Below are 16868 nucleotides of genomic sequence, written 5' to 3' on the forward strand. Positions count from 1 at the left end.
TCATTTTTCCCATATAAGTTGATATGGTCAAGCAGAATGGTCTTCTAGATTGAACAATTCTGGGAAAAACCTGATTGAAATGTAATATAGAATTTGTTTACTTAGAATTAAGCACTTGTAAAAGTATTTTTTTTCCAATACTTTCCAAAAAGAAACCCCTAAGATGTGGGATATTGGATTCACATTTCTTTACCAATGATGGATCTAAATTTTCTTTCTTTAAAATGGGTCATTGAAGCAAGCATTGCTGAGTCAATGGAAAACTACTGGCTGCTGGGATAGCATTTACAATTTCCCTTAACTGGGTACAACAAACTACTTGTAATGCTTTAACCCAGTGTTCTTCAACCACCGGTCCATGGACCGCACGTGCATCAGGCCCAAAACAGTGTTCTTCAACCGCCAGTGATCGATGCGGCATTATCTTCGAGCCAGCTCCATCTTCCTCACTGATTCAGTGTACAAAGCCACGGGCAGTGGCTCCTACGCACGTCCTGCGCCTGAACCGGAAGCCTTCTCTCCGACGTTGCAACATCAGAGGGAAGGCTTCCAGATGAGGCATAGGACGCGCAAGGAGTCACTGCCCACAGCTTTGTGCACTGCATCATTGAGGAAGAGCGAGCCGGACTGAAGATAATACCGGGGCAGCATAAAATGGCCAGGCGGGAGCAGGTCAGAAGGTAAGGAGGGAGGGAGACAACAAAGGTAGGGGGGAATGATTTTATTTTTGAATTTAGTGATTGAATTATGTCAATTTTGAGAATTTACATCTGCTGTCAGTGTGCTTTGTATAGTTTAACCAGCGCCTGCACATTTACTTCAGCCAGCCAGATCGGGACCAGCGTGGGAGCCCTGCTCCGCCCCCCCCCGATCCAGCCGGGACACAGGAGACACAAAAAGGCCCAGCGCCTGCACATTTACTTCAGCCAGCCAGATCGGGACCAGCGTGGGAGCCCTGCTCCGCCCCCCTCCCCCGATCCAGCCGGGACACAGGAGACACAAAAAGGCCCCGCGCCTGCACATTTACTTCAGCCAGCCAGATCGGGACCAGCGTGGGAGCCCTGCTCGCCCCCCCCGATCCAGCCAGGACACAGGAGATACAAAAAGGCCCAGCGCCTGCACATTTACATCAGCCAGCCAGATCGGGACCAGCGTGGGAGCCCTGCTCCGCCCCCCCCCCCCCCCGGATCCAGCTGGGACACAGGAGAGCCGGGACTCAAAGGGAGAGCCATTCCTCCTCTCTAACACTCTGAACCAGTCCAGTCCCGAACCCCAGACACCAAAAATGAAGCTATCCCTGCATACACACACACTAGCCACCCTATTGATAATCCTCCTCGTTTCTAGTTGGAAAGCAGCAGCAAACAACTTACCCACCCACAACCAACTTCCAACTTCCCAACAGAAGAACACTCACATCAAGAAACTCGAACCACCACGCCAGCACTCAACACCCTATCACTGTAACCTGGAGAAGAAGATCAACACATCCCAAAACCAAACCTCAACCATCTCCCAAAACACTCATCTACCCTGAAACAGCTCACATTCTTCAGACAGACACGGCTTCCCTTACATGTGCCTATGTTAATATCAGAGCCCTAGGACCCAAAACAGAAAACATAAAAAATTGGATAAAAACCGAAAACCTTGACTGCCTATTCCTCACTGAAACCTGGTTAACCTCAGACACAGACCCTAGAATAATAGAAGTATGCCCGCAGGGATACAAAATAACAGTGACCTGCAGAGAGAAAAAAAGAGGAGGAGGACTAGCAATAATAATCAAGGACTCCCTAACCCTAAGCATACTAGAAAAAACATCCACACTGCAAATGGACTTCCTCGCATGTCATCTCACAAACCCAACACTAAAAAACTCACTAAACTGCATGCTCTGTTACATAACACCAGGAAACTGGACCACAGTGAGACCTGAATTTGAAAACTTCATCTACCAAAACTCATTAACAGCAGAATATAACCTTATCCTAGGAGACATAAACCTTCACTTAGAAGATACAACTTCCACACCAGCAAATAACTGTCTATCCTTCCTCAATGCCTTATCCTTCCAGATCCTAAACCCATAAACCACCCATGAAAAAGGTCATCAACTGGACATTGCAGCATTCATGATTCACCAACCATCCAACCCAGCAATCCAAACTCCCAACGGAACATGGTCCCCATCCCTATGGTCAGACCACTACACATACAACTTCAACATCAAATGGACCAAGATCAAACCCACACCTCAATCCAAAAAATCCACATACACCGCACGCAAACATATCGAGCCAACCATTTTTTGGTCAAAAGTAGACAAAACTATTCAAGACTGCGACCCAAAAGACTTCATCTCTCACTGGAAGAATGTGACAACCAACATCCTTGATGATATGGCCCCTCTACAAACCAAAACCAGAACCAGCAGGAAATCAGACCAGTGGTTTGATAATGAATTGCTCCAACTCAAAAGACAGTGTAGAAGATTAGAAAGAAAATGGAGAAAAACTAACCTAGATCAAACAAAAACCGACTGGAAAAAAATCAACAAACAATACAAAAATCTACTAAAGGACAAGAGGAAAACCCACTACACTAATCTCATAGGCACGGAAATCCAAGATTCCAAAAAACTATTCCAAATCTTGAAAGATCTAACAGACACCAAACCCTACACAACCACCAATAACACCCCTCCTCCTTCAGCCATCCTCTTAGCAGAACACTTCAAGAACTAAATTACCAACACCAGAGCCACTCTCAACCTTACCCCACCCCATCAAAACGCAATCACAATTCACCCTTCAGAAAAAGAGTCAACAGCAGCAGACAGAACATGGTCTCAGTTCCCCAACATACAATGGTCCGAACTCAATAAATTCTACAAAAAATACAGCCATGCCTCCTGTGACCTCAACCACTGCCCCTCATATCTCCTTACTAACTCCAGTGTAAAATTCCGCACCATACTTCTACAATGGATTCAATCCACGCTCACAGAAGGCATTTTCCCTGCTGACCTCAGTGAAATCGTCATCACCCCAATCCAAAAAGACCCAAAAGTACCACAAAACCACCCATCTAACTTTAGACCTATTGCCTCCATTCCGCTATATGTCAAAATTATAGAAGGCCTAGTAGCCAAACTCCTCACCAACTACTTAGATGACCATAACCTACTCCACCCCATGCAATCAGGCTTCAGAACCAACTTCAGCACAGAGACACTACTACCGTGTTTCCCCGATGATAAGGCAGGGCCATCAAATAAGACAGCCCCCCCTTTTTAGAAAAAATTGTAAAATAAGGCCCCCCCCCCCCCCCCCGCAAATAAGCCACCCACCGATACCTGCGCTTACCCGAATCGGGTGGTACGGTGGGTGACTCCGTGTGGTCCCTCCGTCTACCGCGGGGGTCGGCAACCTGCGGCTCCAGAGCCGCATGCGGCTCTTTTCCACCTTTGCCATGGCTCCGGTAGTGTGTCACGCAGGCATGCAACTTACAAGTCCGGCGTTGCGGCGGGAAATAGCCATGCTGAGCAGTGAGCTCAGCACGTACACAGATGAAAGCCTTGCTTGCTGATTGGTCCGGCGGCCGTGCCGCCGGACCAATCAGCAAGCAAGGCTTTCATCTGTGTAGTGCTGAGCTCACTGCTCAGCATGGCTATTTCCCACCGCGACGCCGGACTTGTAAGATGCACGCCTGAAAAAGAAATCATCCTGGCTGGGGTCGGTGTCATGCTCCGGAGATCTACAGCCTTCCTATCTCCCTCTCCCTTCTACCTGCTTCCGGCCACATCCCCTGCTCCGCGGCTCTCTTCGGCAACTCAGCAGCAGCAATCGACACAAGCTTCTGACGTCGGGGCCTACCCTCTGCGAGTCCCGCTTGTTTCAACTTCCTTTTTCCACAAAGGCGGGACTCGTAGAGGGAAGGCCTCGATGTCGGTAGCTTGTCTTGATCACCGCTGCTGACAAGTTGCTGAAGAGAGCCGCGGAGCAGGGGGGTGTTGCCAGGTGCAGGTAGAAGGGAGAGGGCCAGATGCAGGACTCGTGGGTGAGGGAGCAGAAGAGAGAGAGAAAGAGAGAGGGGAGGGAAACAAAAGGAAATATTTCATACTGGGCTGGGCCGGAGTGGAGGGAGGGTGGAAAGATTCTAGCTACAGGGTGCAGTAACAAAGGAAAAGGGGGGGAAAGCTGAAAATGGAGATAGTGACACAAAGAAGAGAAAGGGTAAGCAGGACCTACTGAATAAGGATAGAGATACAGAGGGGACATGAAAGGGTAAATAAGGCATCCCCCCGAAAATAAGCCCTAGAGCATATTTTGGCCTTCCAAAAAAAAATAAGACAGTGTCTTACCATCGGGGAAACACGGTAGGCTCCCTTATGGACACTGTCAGACAACACCTTAGTACAGGGAAGAAAATGCTTCTCATACAACTGGACCTAACTGCTGCATTTGACTTAGTAGATCACAACATCCTTCTACAGATCATAGATGCAATAGGCATCTCAGATAAAGTATACTCTTGGTTTGAAGGCTTCCTAAAATCCAGAACCTACAGTGTAAAATCAAACAAAGAAAAATCAGAACCTTGGTCAAACCCCTGCGGCGTACCACAAGGATCTCCACTATCCCCTACCCTCTTCAACCTTTACACTCCTTCTCTAGGAACACATCTGGACAATCTAGGCATAACCACCTATAGTTATGCAGATGACATCACCATCCTCATCCCATATGATCATTCTAAACCTACCATGACAGACACACTTCACCAAACACTTGAAACAGTCACAACCTGGATGAAAGATCACAAACTTAAACTCAACCCAGACAAAACCAAATTCATCCTTCTCGAAAATGACAAGGTCCAAACCACAACCAACTTAGAACTCAACGCAATCAACTATCCCATCCAAACCACCATAAAACTACTTGGCATGACCATAGACAGATGCTGCACCATGCAACCGCAAATAAACAAAACAATTCAGAAATCCTTCGCAATCATGAGAAATCTGAGACTAGTCCGGAAATTCTTTGAAAGAACACAATTCCAACTTATAGTACAATCCCTAATACTAGGTCTACTGGACTATTGCAACATCCTCTTCCTTCCTTGCCCTGTTACTATGATTAGACAACTTCAAACAATCCAAAATACAGCTTTGAGACTCATCTACTCATTGAGAAAATATGACCATATCACAGAATCCTACATCAACTCACATTGGCTTCCAATCCAAGAAAGAATCCAATTTAAATTCTACTGCATGTTATTTAAAACCCTAAATAGAGACAGCCCATCTTACTTGAACAATCGCCTCATCCAAGCACCCACTATCAGACACAGAAAAACGCACTCCCCATTCATACCTCCCCCAATCAAGGAAGTAAAACGAACAAAACTACACGACGGCCTCCTAGCCACTCAAGCCGCAAGGCTGGACAACCAGATTTCCAACCTTCTGACGACCACCCCAGACTACAAGACATTCAGAAAAGAAATAAAAACTATACTTTTCAAGAAATTCCTGAAGCAGCCATAACACCACGTACTCTTAATAACTCTAAAACTGACAATTGATCTACCCTTTACTTCACTAGTAATAACAACAGAGCTTCCATTGTGACCCCCTTCTTAATCCTTTTGCAAACCGCCTTACCCTTAACAACCCGTGAAATGTTTAAAAGATCTACTACTTACCTCACTAGCTAATCAATAGTTCTTCCATTGTAACACCGTTTTTATTAATCTTTTGTAATCCGCCTTGAACTGCAAGGTAATGGCGGAATAGAAATCCCTAATGTAATGTAATGTAATTATGTGTTAAAAAGATTATATTGTGTATCTTTGAAAAATGAATGGAAAAAATAGTGTTACAATTAGTACTATTATGGGGGCGGGGTCTGGGGTGGAGACTGGGTAGAGATGTGCGGGTCTGGCCCACGACTTAGCCCAGTGTTCTTCAACCACCGGTCCACAGACTAATTCTTTTATTTCTGCCGGTCCATAGGTGTAAAAAGGTTGAAAAACACGGCTTTAACCCATCTAGAAGGAAGGGATCATAATGATTTAGTAGGATTCAAAGAAAGAATTCATTTTATTTCACACTAGAAAACCCCCCAAAAACCTCTCCTGAAGACTGAGTACCTAAATCAGTATTTAGAATTCTTTAGCACTACCATCAGATCAGTTCAGAACTTGTGGGTTATGTCCATCTACTGGCAGGTGGGAGATAAAAGTGCACAGAATTGAATTCTGCAATAAGCAGCTGTATAGCTGTCTATTTTCAGCAGGAAGATGGTTCTTCGTGCAGCTTCTGGTCTATTCTGCTAAGGCTTGTTCCTGGTTCAACAACACTGGTTCCCAATGTTAAGGCTTATTTCCCCAAGAAAGCAGGTAAGGTTCCTCACTTACCCACTCTTCCTCCTTTGGACTCACTCTTTCCTCCAATTAAAAAAAAAAGGCAAGAAATACTTTCAGACAATATTGACCAATGTCTTCTATGCATTGAAACCTTTACCAAATCTTACACATGCAGTGGGTGCGCTAACTTTAAAATTACCTCTATTGTTTAAGTAGTTGTCTCTACCTTCCTCCTACCCTAATTGCAGCACCGGCTGAAACTGTAAAACACTGCTCCTAGTGTTAAATCTGAACAACTTCAAGACACTTCTCTGAATGTCTTCACTCCTGGCTGAATTTCTGAATTGTCTGCCGGTACCAAGAGTGCTTCCAGTTAGAGTTCTAGCTGTGATACAGATATAAGAGGGTAGACACTGGCAGCACTTTAGAACATAACTCAGATTACTTCAGACAGCACAAGAGTGATTGCCATTTTAGATTCCGGTATGCCTCTCCAGATTTCAGAGCCATTGCCTCTTTCTCTTCAGGCTTCATCCAGCATATATTTTAAAAAGAACTCAATCTGGTCAGGAAGCAACTAGTTCTGCTGCAAAAAAAATAAAGGTGGGGGGCTCTTCTAAAAGGAGATTAGATCTCTCTCAAATTTGAGGCACAGAATCATTGTGCTGAGATAAACTTAAGCTATCCATTCTCTTCCTTCAGCCACCTCAGGGGCTTAGGGATTCCTGAGAGGAGTGGGGATACTGTATGGAAGGAGGCTGATGATCCTAATAGTGGCTCCATAAGGAAAAGCTTAGAAAATTCTAACATTTATTCTCGGAGGGGGGGAGTCAGATACCTGCTCCTATTATATCCCCTAAAGCCTTTCTGGTTCATGAGTTATACAGGAGCTAATCTCTGCACAGTGGAATACTCCTGATACCAATCTAAAGGTGGCTCCGACTATGCCAATGCTTTATCCTCTCCTTCCTAAAGAGCTGGACAAACTCAAATTGCCTGCAATGGATTCTTTGGTAACCTGTCACAAACAAACTTCCAGCTCTTAAAGATATTCAGCACAGCTCTTAAAGGGTCGTAGAACTGAGGCCTCCTTGACATTATCTTTTGAGATAAGGTATTAGGCATCCAGGTTCCTGTGTGAGGATCTTGTTTCACCAGGGCTCGTCTCCATTTAATTCAGCAAGCAAGTGATTTCTCTCAATAATAAGATTCTCAACCTCCTCTAGATTTCCCAGCTCTGGAGATGGGCTTGGTCTATTAGGTAGACAGTCTTTATGATGTGCTCACAATTTCTGCTAGGACTCTAGTGGCTCAGAAAACAGATTCCAAATTTAAGCTCAGTAAATTACCTTTTAGGGGAAGATTATTATTTGGTGAGGACCTTGCGTAGCTGTTTAAAAATGTATTAAGAATCAGTTTTTTACCAAAATATAAACCTAAAACCTCCTTTAATTCCTCCCAACCTTATGTGGTTCAGTGATACCAACCATTATCAGCCAAGTCATTGTAAACCACTTTGGTTGTAGCACTCAAAGGTGGTGTATCAAAACACATGAGTCCCCTAACCTTACTATTTTCAAAGATTCAGATTTTTGCAGAAAATAAGTCTCCTTTTGCTCTTTTTAAAGAGAAAAGAGGGTCTCGGGCCAACTCTCCCATTCTTAAAGTGCCCCCTGTGCTTCACAATGATGGGGTCCAGGTCCACTCCTCGGAAGTCTTGATAGGTGGACACCTAACAGGTTTCTCAACAAGTGGACCCAAATAACTTCAGACTAGTGGGTGCTGAAGATCAGAGAGGGTTACAAACTAGAATTTAACTACCTACTTGAAGATTTCTTCTTGGAATCTCCTTGCAGGGCTCCAGCCAAGAGGCATGCAGTCCAATCCACATTGCATGGCCTACTGGACCTGGGAGCAGTAAACAAAATCAGTTCCAAGTCAAATTGGGATCAAGACCAAATCATTTATTTTGCAGTTCCCAAAAAGGAAGCCACATTCAAGCCTATTCTGGATCTCAAGTAAGTAAACCACACTCTTTGGGTAACTGATTCTAGGATGGGGACTCTGCATTCAGTGATTACCCTTGATCCAGCCCAGCAAGTTTCTTACCACTTTAGACATCAGAGAGGCCTATTTTCACATTACAATTTGGCCTCATTTGAGTTCATTATGTTTCACAATCTTAAGAGCACAGTTACTTACTTGTGACAAATGCTGTCCAAGGACAGCAGGCAGATATTCTCACAAGTGGGTGACGTTATCCATGGAGCCAGGTATGGACAGTGCTAAATGTGTACTGTCACTTTAAAACTTTTCAGTCTTGAGTCCATCTGTGCTGCGCATACGCTGGTGTCTTCTTACTCAACGTCGGTTTGTGGGACCATCAGTTCATCAAAAAAGCTAAGAAGCCAACTAGGAATGGTGAGAGGGTTGTGAGAATATCTGCCTGCTGTCCCTGGATAACACCAGTTACAGGTAAGTAGCTCTTCTTTATCCAAGGACAAGCAGGCAGCATATTCTCACATCTGGGATTCCCTAGCTGCCAAGGTCATATGTGAACCTGGAGAAATACAAAGGGTTGGATGGAAGGTGTCATTTAAACAGAGAATAAATTTTGTAGAATTGCTTGGCTGAACCAACTATCCTGTCTAGAAAGATTCTCCAGACAGTAGTGGGATGTGAAGGTGTGACTTTGAGGACCAGGTGGCTGCTTTTAGTGCTTTACAGATGTCCTCAATGGGAGTAGAACGGAGATGAGCTACTGAAGTTGCCATTGCTTGAACTTTACATACAGTGATGAGGCCTTCCAGTGTCAGCCCAGTCCGATCATAGCTAAAAGTGATACAGTCCACCAGCCATGTGGAGATTGTACTTTTAATCACAGGCGCTCCAAGACTGTTTGGATAAAAAGACAGGAACAGTTGAGTGGCAGTTCTGTGAGGTATAGATAATAAGCAAGAGCATGTTTACAGTCCAATGTGTGAAGTGCTGCTTCACCAGGATGAGAATTTGGTCTTGGGAAGCAGTGGATTTCCCCAAGCCATCTCAATAATGGCCTATGGACTTCTCTTTTAGGAAATTATCCAAGCCTTTTTTAAACCCTGCTGATTTCACCACATTTTCCAGCAATGAATTCCAGAGTTTAATTACACGTTGTGTGTAAAGAACTATTTTCTCTGGTTTGTTTTAAATCTACTACTTAGTAGCTTCATTGCATGCTCCCTAGTCCTAGTGTTTTAGAAAGAGTAAACAAGTGATCCACATCTACCCTTTCCACTTCTCATTATTTTATAGACCTCAATCATTTCACCCCTGAGTCGTCTCTTCTCCAAGCTGAAGAGCCCTAGCATTTTAGCCTTTCCTGATAGGGAAGTCATCCCATCCCTTTTATAATTTTCATCACCCTTCTATGTACCTTTTCTAATTCCATTATATCTTTTTTGAGATACGGCAACCAGAATTGCACACAGTATTTTAGATGCAGCCGTACCATTGAGCGATACAAGGGCATTATAACATTTTCAAGGGCATTATAACATTTTCATCTTTGTTTTCCATTTCTTTCCTAATAATTTCTAACATTCTCTTTGCTTTCTTAGCCGCTGACATACACTAAGCTGAGGATTTCAATATATCCTCAACAATGACTTCCTGATCCTTTCCTTGGGCAGCGACTCCTAATGTGGAACCTCGCATCACGCAGCTATAGTTTGGGCTCCTCTTTCCCACATTAATCATTTTGCATTTGCTCACATTAAATGTCATCTGACATTTTGATGCCCAGTCTCCTAGTTTCACAGGGTCCTTTTACAATTTTTCACTGTCCTTTGTCAAATACAATAAGTACCTTTAATTGTTGTTTATTCTTGGGAGTCTTTTCCATTACCTTAAAGTTGTTTTAAGGAGGAAGGAGATGGATATAACAAAATCTTGAATAAACAATTGCATTGTTATTGAGATACTAAAGTGGAACAGTTGCACACTGCCTAGGCAAAGCTAAATTTTGTACTTCTACCAGCTGGTAGAAGAACATAGCTCAAAAGTTCTGGACTGATCTGTTGTGACTAAAAGGAAAGAAAATTGGCAAGAACTAAGTTTCTCAATGAAGAAAAAAATAAACCCTGACAAAATTTTTTTTTTTTTTTAAACCCTTGGAAAGACCTAAAATGAAAAGTCTGCACAGTTCCAATGCTAATCCATTACAGAAACACTTTCCCCTGGCCCATGTATTAACAGTTACTGGAAGATTTGTTAGCCAGCACCAGAAGTCATCCTGTGGTTGTGATGTTCGAGCGCCATCTCTCTCCTACCTGGGATTCTTGAATCTGGGTGAGTTTCTTCTTCTCTTGCTCTTCCTCTTGTTTCTTCTTTTTCTTCTTCTCTTTCTTTTCTTTCTTTTTTGCTGTTTCTAGCTTCTTTTTTATTTCAAATCTGGCAGTGACAGAAAAGAGAATGCTAATAATCAAGGAAACCAAATTGCTAGGAGTTTGCTAACCTGGAATGATCCCTACAAATGTATTCAAATTTAATTACCCATGCCTTGGGTAATTAAATTACAAGTATATTTTAAAACATTGTTAAAATATTACAACATTATACAATTTGCAGGTACACAAATCAACACAGTAGTACGACTGTTATAAACATACGTTACATCTCTCATGTAAAAGTCAAATATAGCAGGAGCAGAATACATTCTTCCAAAATAATTTTCAATGCTGCTTCTACCAATTAATGTAAGATCTGGACATAGCTGTTCTCAAAATTATGCTTATAATTACTTAACCATGAAAGTAACCACCAACATATATCAATTATACTTTCATGGACTATTTAGATCTTGAAAATATTTTTTGTGGACCATCAGAATGTGAGTATTAATCAAATATTCTTCAAAACCTGCTCATGCCAATCCTCATAAGTCCAATTTTTTTGTATAAAGTCTAACTATATTAATAATCTCTACATTATATCATATTTTTCGCTCCATAAGATGCACCTGACCATAATACACACCCTAGATTTAGAGGAGGAAAATTAGAACCCCCCCCCCCCCCCCCCCCATTGTGAACCAAATTCTCCCTGCCAGGCTCTGCACCCAACTCCACACTCCTTGCCAGGCTCTGCACCCTGTACCCCCCTCTGGTGGTCTAGTGGTAGGCTGGGACAGGTCACAGGGCAGGCAGGCCTAGTGACAGACATCAGACATAGTGAAAAGCTGGCCTAATGGTGTGGCACCTATGTCTAGGATGCCTAGCGATGCCTAAGTTTGCTTAGGTGCCACTAAGTGGTACCTAGCAGTTAATTTGACAACCACTCCCAATAGCATCTACAATGTAGGCGCTGTTAGTTGCTGTTTATAGAACCCAGCCCTATCTGTTTTCAGTTCCAGCAGAAAGCAAGCCCAACAGATACAGATGATCCTGTGGTAATAACACAGCATTATGAATTTTTAGCAGGGATCACATTGCAAAAGTTAAGAGACATGTGGGCAATTACTGGTTATTTGAGAGCAGAAAATAGAAATAAGCTGGCAGATAGAGCCAAATGGCCCATCCACTACATCCCTAAGAGATCCCATGTGCCTGTCCCATGCCTTCTTGAACTCAGACACTGTGTCTCCACCACTTCTGTTGGGAGACTATTCCATGCATCTACCATCCTTTCTGTAAAAAAGTATTTCTTTAGATTGCTACTAAGCCTCTTAACTTTATCCTATGCCCTTTCATTCCGGAGCTTCCAATCAAAAGAAAGATTAGCCTCATGCGCATTTATGCCACATAGGTTAAACATCTCTATCACATCTCTCCTCTCACGCTTTTAACATCTCTATCATATCTTCCCTCTCCCGCTTTTCCTCCAAAGTATACATATTGAGATCTTTTAAGTCTATCCCCGTACGACTTATGATCAAGTTTCAAGTTTAATAAAATATTTGATGAAACTGCATTATCTGAATTTCTAAGCGATGTACAATTTTTTAAAAAAAGAAGGAAGAACAACATTTTGGTGACCAAAGACATAGACAGAGACTTACCCAAACAAAAGGAAGCATGGAGGGGGATGGGGGGTTAGAGGAACTACAATGAATTATAGAAAAAAAAAGAACATATAAGGGAATGACATAAGGTTGCTGTTTTTGTTTTTTTAAAGAGAGGCCTCATGTGAAGTTTTAGGATTCAAATGCGTCTAAACAAAAATTATTTTTATTTTCCTTTGAATCTATTAAGGAATTTTTTCCTCCTTTAAGTGTACCGGAATGAGTTCCTGATTTGGGAGGCCGTGACTGAGAAGATGGTGTCCCGCTGTATGTTAATGAATCTTAAACATAGAAACATAGAAATAGACAGCAGATAAGGGCCACGGCCCATCTAGTCTGCCCACCCTAATGATTCTCCCCTACCTTTCTCTGTGAATAGATCCCACGTGTAGAACCCATTTGGCCTTAAAATCAGGCACGCTGCTGGCCTCAATCACCTGGGAAGACTATTCCAGCGATCAACCATCCTTTCAGTGAAAAAGAATTTTCTGGTGTCACCGTGCAGTTTCCTGCCCCTGATTTTCCACGGATGCCCTCTTGTTGCCATGGGACCCTTGAAAAAGAAGATATCTTCTTCCACCTTGATGCGGCCCGTGAGATACTTGAACGCCTCGATCATGTCTCCCCTCTCTCTGTGTTCCTCGAGTAAGTATAGCTGTAATTTATCTAGACGTTCCTCATACGGGAGATCCTTGAGTCCCGAGACCATCCAGGTGTCCATTCTCTGGACCGACTCCAGTCTCAGCATATCCTTGCAGTAATGCGGCCTCCAGAATTGCACACAGTATTCCAGATGGGGTCTCATCATGTATCTATACAATGGCATAATGACTTCAGGCTTACGGCTGACGAAACTCCTGCGTATGCAACCTATGATTTGTCTAGCCTTGGATGAAGCTTGCTCCACCTGATTGGCATTCTTCATGTCCTCACTGACAATCACCCCTAAGTCACGTTCTGCTACTGTTCTTGTTAGGATCTCGCCATTAGAGATGGAACAGAATGTAAATTTTTATCCTCCCATCTTAAGGCTCTTGCAAGAGTGTAAGCGATAAATAATCTTTCTAAAAATAGTGGGGCTTTAACCATTTTTACTTTGAAAGTTAGTAAGGCTATTTTGTAAGTGATTCTAGATGTTATATGGACAGCCAGTGTGCTTTTCTGTAAGAGAGGTGTTACATGGTCAAATTTCTTTGTTTTAGTGATAATTTTTATTGTGGTATTTTGAATTATTTGAAGCCGCCTTAATTCTTTTAGCGTGATTCCATTGATGAAGGCTACCAACCATTTTAGTAGCCTTCCTCTGAATCAAATCCAACCTGTTTATATCTTTATGAAGGTGCAATCTCAAGAAATGTACACAGTATTCTAAACAAGATCTCACCAGAGTCTTATACAGGGGCATTAATTCCTCCTTTTTCCTGCTGGCCATACCTCTCCCTATGAACCCTAGAATCCTTCTAGCTTTCACCGTCACCTTTTCAACCTGTTTGGCCATCTTAAGATCATCAAGTACTATCACACCCAAGTCTTGCTTCTTTTTCGTGCACAAAAGTTTTTCACCCCCTAAACTGAACCGTTCCCTTGCGTTTTTGCAGCCAAAATGCATGACCGTGTATTTTTTTAGCTGCCAAATTTCAGACCATTCTTCAAGCTTGGCTAGGTTCTTCCTCATGTTATTCATACCATCAGGGGTGTCTACTCTGCGGATGATACTAAAATCTGCAACAAAGAAGCAAATCTTACCTGACAGCTCTTCAGCAATATTGTTTTCAAAAATGTTAAAAAAACATGCCCAAAAAAACAAACCTTGATGCACTCTACTGATAGCATCCCTTTCCTCACAGATATCTCCATGCACCACTACCCTCTGTTTCCTTCCACTCAACTAGTTCCTGACCCAGTCTGTCACTTGACCCCATACCGAGGGCACTCAGTTTATTTATTATATGCTTGTGTAGAATACTGTCAAAGGCTTTCCTAAAATTTAAATACACCATATCTAGAGCTCTCCCTCTATCCAATTCTCTGGTCACACAGTCAAAGTAATATGCACTATTTATGGCTTTTTGCTTTTGCTCTGTTAATCAAAAGTTAAAGGGGCCACTACAAAGGAAAAACAGTACAAGTATGGGGTATACCCTACGTGAAAGGGGTTATCATAGTGTGCCTCAACCAGCAGGGGACCCTGGGAACAGAAAGCAGGGCAGAGTTGGCAAAACGTCCAGAATGGTGAATTCTAAACCTGTACAGCAGGAGAAGCAAGGGAGGAATTCAATCAGCCAAGGAAAATTGTCTTTATTCAAAAAAATTCAAGTCCCAACAAGGATCCTAGTTTCGGCATCCAAGGGGACACTGAACTGGCAATCTGAAGTCTCCAGCAGGATTAGCAGAAATCCAGCATGACATTCTCCACACCCTTCACCAGAGTTCCTATGAGCGTTGTGGGCCTGTGCTAAAAACCGCTATCTTGGTTTTGTAAAAGGGGGAGAAAATGAGGTACTTACCTTGATAATCTTCTTTCTAGTAAACAGACACATTCTTGAACCTGTGGGTTGTGCATCTCTGATTGGTAGATCTGGTATAGAGAGCCTCATTTACATTTTTTCTTCTCCACCTCCCCTCACTCTAGGCCAGCGATGGCGAACCTATGGCACGCGTGCCAACTGTGGCACGCGAAGGCCTTGCAGTTGGCACGCGCAGGGCCGCCATCAGGGCAGTACTACCAGGGGGTCACAGGAGAGAGAGCTGAACGGGGACGATGGGGGACCCGCGGGGTTAAATATAACTCGAGCCGCGAGGCTCGTCTTCTACTCCGACTGCCCTGCCGCTCACACAGCCGATCGGAAATCTTCCCCGTCAGCGCTGACGTCGGTGGGAGGGCTTAAGCAAAGCCCGCCCTCTGACGTCAGCGCTGACGTCGGGGAAGACTTCTGGTCGGCTATGTGTGCGCGGCAGGACAGGCAGGAAATAGAAGACAAGCCTACGCGGCTCGAGCTACATTTTGCTGAGAAAGTTGCTAAGATGGGCTGGGAGGCAAACGGGGAACACAAAAGGGGGAGGGAGTGCATTTTGGACACAAGGCATGGACTTGGGAGAGAGGAAGGGAGGGAAAGAGATGCTGAGGTGGGGGAGGGAATGGGTTTTTGCACACAGAAGGCATGAACTTGGGAGAGAGGAAAGGAGGGAAAGAGATGCTGAGGTGGGGGAGGGAATGGGTTTTTGGACACAGAAGGCAAGGACTTGGGAGAGAGGAAGGGAGGGAAAGAGATGGTTGTGTACACGGGGAATAGAATAAAGGAGAATTTTTGGTCATAGGGAGGGAGTGAGGTACAGACAGTGGCATACCAAGGTGGGGGTGGGGGCGGTCTGCCCCGGTTTTACGCCCCAAGGGGGTGCACAGCTGGCCACCCTCCAGTGTTCTCCCTAGGCTGGCAAACTGCGTCTCTTTAGCCACTTGAATGCCACCGCCGCCATTGGGAACAGGCCGGTGCCAAGTTCTCCCTGCTTTTCCCTGTGGGGCCGACCAACTCTCGCCACCCGCGTCAATTCTGATGTCGGAGAGGACGTTCTGGGCCAGCCAATCGCTGCCTTGCTGGCCCAGAACGTCATCTCCGATGTTAGAATTGACGTCGAGTGGCGAGAGTTGGTCGGCCCCGCGGGGAAGAGAAGCAGGGCGAACTCGGCGCCGGCCTGTTCCCGATAGCGGCAGTGGCAGCCTATTCCCCAGTGGCGGTGGCAGCATTTTCCCAATGGTGGTGGCATAGGGGAGGGCAAGGAGAAAGAAAGAAAGGGGGGGACAGGGAGCCAGAAAAAAAAAAAGAAAGAGGGCTGGGTGAAACAAAGAAAAATGGGGCACGGAGAGAGAGAGAAAGACAGACATACAGAATGAAAGGGGGTATGGAGAGAGAGAAAAAGAAAGAAGGGGGCAGGGTGAAACAAAGAAAAAGTTTGGGGAGGGAATGAGGTCTGGAGGAGAGGAAGCATACTTGATGGTGGTTGCCTGGCTGAAACAACTAAAGCTCTGGAGACGATAACATTGATGACTGAGGGAAATAAGTCACGTCCTTCTTGACTTTTGTTCTACTATGCATATTATATCTATTTCTTTTTATTTATTTTGTCTAGTTTTCATTTAAAATTTTCTCATATGCCGTCCTCTACCTTTTCTTTTCCTCTCACTTCAAATGCTTATTTTCTTCCTATATTTGATTAATTCTTAAAATTATTTTCTATTTAATCAATTTCTTTCCATTACTTTATTACTTTGATATGTACGCTTTGTTTTTTAACAGTATAATATTGAGAGTTTTATGTATTCTTGTTGGAAGCTTTATATCTCATTTCCGCTATCTTTATTTTCCTATCTACTACTTGCTAATTTATTTGTCCTTGGTACTTTAGTTAGATTGTGAGCCTTCGGGACAGTAAGGGAATTTCAAAGTAC

At 43.7% G+C, this 16868-nt stretch overlaps 1 protein-coding gene across 1 annotated transcript in view; it reads right to left on the reverse strand.

Annotated features, from left to right (window-relative positions):
• The window catches only part of RTF1 (RTF1 homolog, Paf1/RNA polymerase II complex component), a 194326-nt gene that overhangs the window by 138343 nt on the left and 39115 nt on the right, over nucleotides 1-16868 (reverse strand). Inside the window, exon 5 of the mRNA XM_033951754.1 lies at nucleotides 10692-10812. Coding sequence (XP_033807645.1) covers nucleotides 10692-10812 — 121 coding nt within the window. The remainder of the gene's footprint in view (nucleotides 1-10691; nucleotides 10813-16868) is intronic.

This window comes from Geotrypetes seraphini, chromosome 7, assembly GCF_902459505.1.
Source record: "Geotrypetes seraphini chromosome 7, aGeoSer1.1, whole genome shotgun sequence".
NCBI lineage: Eukaryota > Metazoa > Chordata > Amphibia > Gymnophiona > Dermophiidae > Geotrypetes > Geotrypetes seraphini.